General features: G+C 39.0%; 1 protein-coding gene across 1 annotated transcript; it reads right to left on the reverse strand.

Annotated features, from left to right (window-relative positions):
* Positions 1-869: 869 nt before the first annotated feature.
* Positions 870-3,696, reverse strand: LOC101314587. The gene is made up of 4 exons (XM_004304634.1): positions 3,579-3,696; positions 1,902-3,055; positions 1,737-1,785; positions 870-1,194 (listed from the first exon to the last, which is right to left on the reverse strand). Exons 2-3 carry the CDS (start codon positions 3,051-3,053, stop codon positions 1,762-1,764), a joined length of 1,176 nt encoding a protein of 391 aa, XP_004304682.1. The 5' UTR covers positions 3,054-3,055; positions 3,579-3,696; the 3' UTR covers positions 870-1,194; positions 1,737-1,761.
* Positions 3,697-5,671: the final 1,975 nt, after the last annotated feature.

The raw sequence follows: 5,671 nt of genomic DNA on the forward strand, positions 1-5,671 counted from the left end.
TTTTTTTTCTTTTCTTTTTTTTTTTTGGGGGGTGGGGGTGGGGGGTTCTTGATGGTTTATGTATCATCTGATTGAGAGTAATGGTTTATGGTTTATCTCCGGCACTCCTAGTAAAAGAAGGAAACCATTACAAAACCTGAATGGAGAAGTTTTGTTTTACTTCTCCCCATCCTGAATGGAGAGGTTTTCTGACCTACTATCTGTCCATCTTTCGTATTTATGTTGTCCAAGGCCTATGGTAATCTGTTACTCCTTGGCTGACGTACTAGTGGGATTGAACACCTAATTGTAGAGTTAGGTTCTAATGTTCTGTGTCTCAACATTTCTATCTTAGGAACAGCTCTACAAACTCCAATTCAAAACACCGAAAAGGCTGAATGAGTAAGAAACCATTTTGGTGTTGCAATTAACCAGACTACCCGAGTTATCTGTTGCAGAATGCTGAAAAGACTCCACTTATTGATCTAACACTACCAATACCAGATTATGGAGGAGGATCCTGACTGCATTTTAGTTGCCGGCCTTTACTTTAAGCTACACCAACAACTTTATGCCATTTCACATACACCTGAAGCATAAGTTCACGAAACAAAGTCTGAAGATGATCAAAACCAATTGCATCGTCCGAATTCAGCAATAAGTCGCTCTTAGTTGTAGATGATATATAACTGTACTTTCTATATTGGCTTAGAATATTTAGACCCCCAAATATGTATGTGAATCATCATAGAAATGCATGTATACCGATATTGTTCATCAACTGTAATTACGCTGCTGATGTTCGATGCATCACAATGAAGAAATGCAGACATTAACAATCAACAAACAACATCATCATCCAAGTATTCACAATCTACTTCATGAATATTGTTTCTAAGTCGTATCGTTTCATTTCAAGTAATGAAATCTATTTGCTTTAACAGAGACTCACATTTCAGACATATACAGCTACAGTCAGCTCTCACATCTGGCAGCAAATCATGCAAATATTAAAAACAAAACACCAATCTCTTGAACAACTCAAATGGTATCTTGCATCCTCGCCAAGCAGGGCTTTAATACTAGTTATCACTATATCTGATATTTTGCTATCCTTACAATTGAACATGCATCGTCATAGTTTCAAAGGAGCTACACATCAAAATACAGCATGCAACTTTTGCTCCTCCAAGTCTCTTATCTTTCCTTCATTAACTGCAAATAAAAACCAATAAAGCCATCAGCAAACATATACTAAATATCATTACTGAAGTACTGCAAATAAATCAAAGTTTCCATCCCTTACTCTATCATAATCTAAATCACACGAAAAACCTACAATCCTGTCCACTCCACAGTATCTGATTGATCCAAAAAGCCACCTGAGTGTGGATAAATTTTTAACACTTATTGCTTATGCTGAAGTAGCCGCGCACACACTTAAGTGAGTGTCTCAACCAAAACGGGTTGCACATTCGAAAGTATTAGTTTTATAAATGACAGACTTGTCTGACTAAATGGAACACCACATGTCATACCAAAATTCCACAAGGTTAAGGTAACAAAAATCACATTTAATTGACTGATAACAAACATGTCACAATCAAGGTTAAGGTAATGTCCTCAATTCACAAAACAACTTTCTACAAACGGGCAGAGACAAACCTAAGTTCTTACATTTAAATCCAGGCGAATACAAGAATCTACACAAATCATAAATAGCTGAAAAAGGAATGGAAGTCTCGGCAGTGGCTTACCAAAAGTGCTGTATAAAGCGCCCCCCTAAGCATTGGGTGGTATGTCTCTCTGTGACATAAAACAAGGAAAGGACCAAATGTATAAGAGATGACACAACCAAACAGATGTATAACGGAAGCACACCAAGCTGAAATGAAGATTAAAGGTCAGAATTAAGAAAGTACCTGCTCTCTGATCATTTTGATTACCCTTGGTCCAACCGGAACGGCTTTGTACTTTGAAACTCGTTCATTGGTGTCCATAGGCACAGCAGGTGGAGACACATCCAATTTGTACTCAGCTACTAGCTGCCACAGCAGACCATCATGATGCATCTTGAAACCAACAATGTTACTGTCATTGTGCAGGAAAAACAAATGTTGGTTGTCTTCACCCTTGGAGATGCCGGCAACGGGGAACAGACTACTTGTGGCACTAGAGAGAGCCGGTTGAAAGCACGAGTGTTCTGTGAGTCGCCATTTGTGGACCGTTGTCATGTCCACAAGGGTGTCCACATTCATATCCAAAGTATATAAATCGACAGTAAATTGACCAGTAGAGGAAAATCGATGTCTGCACGCTATGATTGCTCCATCACAACCAGAACCAAAACTCAGCTTGCTAATATTATAGTGAAAATCAGCAGGAACCAGAATAGTGTGGAGGTCGTTTGTGTTGAGATCGAAAGCTAACAGGTGCTGCATACGCCGGATGTTGACTTTCCAAAAGAGATAACCATGTTTCCTCGACATATAAGCTGGCTCCAGCAATGGGTAATACAGGGACAAGGATGGAAAGACTACCTCAAACCACTCTCCTCGTCTACTGTCGTACATATCCAAATATGTGGGAGGCCTCTCTGTTTCAGCCTCTGTAAACAAGAGGGGAAATCGTACAATCTTGAAAGAAGAACCGCTTGCGGTATGTCCAAACCCATAAGCGGCCTCATTTGAATAATATGCCCGAGGCGCAGCAGCACCTACATCTGGAATCCTCTGTTCCACCACCTCTGTTTGCACATCACACACATAAAAGATGCTTCTGATTGGGTCTCTGAAACAGAGCTTACCCAAGGATTGACCCACCATTAGAACCCGATCAGGAAACGGGAGTGTGGTAAGCTCTTGAACTGTAGGATTGACATCTCCGTTGTCGTGACTAGGCCCCGGGAGAAACACCATCTTGGGAGGGGCCGCTGGATTGCGGTAATGTATGTAAATTCGTTCTTCTGCAGCCACCAAGCTACCAGCTTTGTTCATCTGCAGCCTCTCGGGGTGCTCGATCAGCAGCCGTGTCTCCTCCACGTTGAGATTAAGTGGGTTTCTTGGTGAACCCATCCCTAATCAGAAGAAGAATTGGGGTTTCAAATCTTATGCCCAAAGAAACCCTAAATCAGAATTGGGGTTTCTCAAGAATCGAACCGAAATAGGCATCAAATTCCACAAATCAACACTATACTACTCAAAAAGCATGAACCAATTCCACAGATTACAAGTCTATGTCAATAGATTCAGAAACGCTTTAGTTTTTCACACAAGGCTAAAATCAGCATGCGATCTTCCTTCATATAAACCCTAAACCCAACCCACAAGACAAATTCGAATTCAATTTAAGCTTTCTCTCTCCATAAACCCTAGCGCTCCGTTTTGATTTCTTAAAGAAAACACAAGAAACTCAGAAAACAAAAACCTCAGCCGTTCGGAGCTGGAAAATCTCCTGCATTTCCTTCCCGGTGGCTTACGCTTTAGCTTCTTCTATATTTCCTTCACCGGAGCTTTTCCGGCGAACCGAACAGAGCCTAAGTCTAGCAAAGCGTAACCAAAACAACGGAGAGAGAGAGAGAGAGAGAGAGAGAGACTTACGTGTGTGAGCGGAGAGTCGGGGGAGCCGGTCAGCCGGAGACGGAATTTGAGAGAGAATTCCGGGAGCGACGACGTCGTTCTCAGATTGTAGAAAAGAGCTGCGTGTATTAATCCTATGAGTCCTATCTGTGCATGTTTGGTGCATGGAATTATATACTATTGTACTAGATCAGAGAGGTACTAAGTGGTTTACACAAAAATGCAAACAAGTTTCGGTTTTTAATACGATCTGATACGTAGAAATATTAAATTAAAATATAGTCTGATACGAAATAATTAAAAAATGTTAAAAAATTTAATATAAATATTATTTATATTACATATAAATATAATTAAAATAATAATAATGAGAATTAAATGACTATATATTTAAAATAATAGTTAAATATTTAGTTTAACCATTATTTTAAATATTATTGGTTGAAGAAGGAAGAAGCCTTCCCTGTTTTCTCCCCCCTCCCCCTGTAATTTGCCCATCGCAATCGATCAAACTCAATATTCCGTTCTTCCGTCTTCTTCATTCGTTCTTCTACCACATTAACCCAAATCTTTCAGACTACTTCTAGAATCCAAATCCTCCACCCAATTCCAGAACTATGCAATTCCAATCAATACCCATCTAAGCAAGCAACAAAACATCCAATACCCAATTCTCAAAATATGTTCTTTCGTTGATTCATTCAAGCAATCAAGCACATAAACAATCAGATAACAGAGAAATATGGTAAGAAATCTAGCACCTTTATCAATTAGCTTACATGAATCCTAGAAATTTTGTCCCTTCCTTCCCAGCTAGCAATCTATTCAAAGAGAATCAGAAAGTTGTTCCTGGCAGCTTTCAATCTAGAGAAGCTTCTTTCGTCTCTGCGTAATGAGATATCTCAGTCTCATCTCTTTGTCTTAATCTTTCTCAAGCTCGACCAACGACAAGTACAAAAGTTTCCATTTTAGAGGAAACGTGTTTCCCTCGCGTTTCATAAATCACTTTTTATGGAAACGCGTTTCGGATGCGTTTCGAATCAAAAACGTTTCTAAAACGCGAAACGGCTATCTTTCGACGTTTCCGTGCAACATAGGGTTTGACCTATGTTTGGTGAGAGGGAGGACAACAATAACTGGTACTACTTAGCACCTGTTTTTTGCTCTCAGCCTCCTTAGCTGGTGCTATTCTGGGTACTCATTTTTGGGTTCTCAAGTTAACACGGTCTCTCTCCTCTTTTCAGTCTTGGTCTCTTTCTTTAGATTTATTGGTCCATTCTCTCTTTCATCTCTTTCTCTCTCTCTCAAGTATTCTCCAGATCCATTGTTGCCAGACAACTGAGTATTTTCCAACTTTGTGAAACTCTGTTGCAGAATGCTGAAAGGACTCCACTTACTGATCTAACACTATCCACTTACTGATCTAACACTACCAGATAACCAGACTATAGAGGAGGATCCTGACTGCATTGTAATTGCCGGCCTTTACTTTAAGCTACACCAACAACTTTTATGCCATTTCACAAATACACCTGAAGCATAAGTTCACGAAACAAAGTTTGAAAATGATCCAAACCAATTGCATCATCCAATTTCAGCAAGTCCGTCTTAATTGAAGAAAAGAGCAAAAGCAACTAACAGCCATGACAATGATGTCGTGGGTTTGGTTTAGTTGTAGATGATATAGAACTGTATTTTCTACATTGGCAAAGAATCATTAGACCCCCAAGGCCCCAACTATGTATATGTTAACTACTATAGAAATGCATGTATACTGATATTGTGTGATTACACTGCTGATGATCGATGTATCTCAACGAAGAAATGCAGACATTAACAATCAACAAACAACATCATGTTAGAATGGACTTAACATTATAAGTCCTAAGGCATGACAACTTCCATAGAATAACAGAATGAACATTATGAGATTATTAATTGCATTATCATGATATGTTTATCTAAACGAAATGGTTAGATAAACAATGAAATACATTTGAATTATCTTGTATAACAAGATAATAGAGATAGGCTAATATTGTGGTATTTGTGTGGAACTCAAACTCTTTGACGATTAAGAGTTTGAGCTATCCAAAATGCAATATAAAAGGGGT

Source organism: Fragaria vesca, linkage group LG6 (assembly GCF_000184155.1).
Source record: "Fragaria vesca subsp. vesca linkage group LG6, FraVesHawaii_1.0, whole genome shotgun sequence".
NCBI classification, from domain to species: Eukaryota; Viridiplantae; Streptophyta; class Magnoliopsida; order Rosales; family Rosaceae; genus Fragaria; species Fragaria vesca.

Coding starts and splice junctions, on each gene's coding strand:
- LOC101314587 (XM_004304634.1), bottom strand. CDS start 3,053: ATGGGTTCACCAAGAAACCCACTTAATCTCAACGTGGAGGAGACACGG. Junction 1,786..1,901: donor TCAAAATGATCAGAGAGCAG/GTACTTTCTTAA, acceptor TTTATGTCACAG/AGAGACATACCACCCAATGC.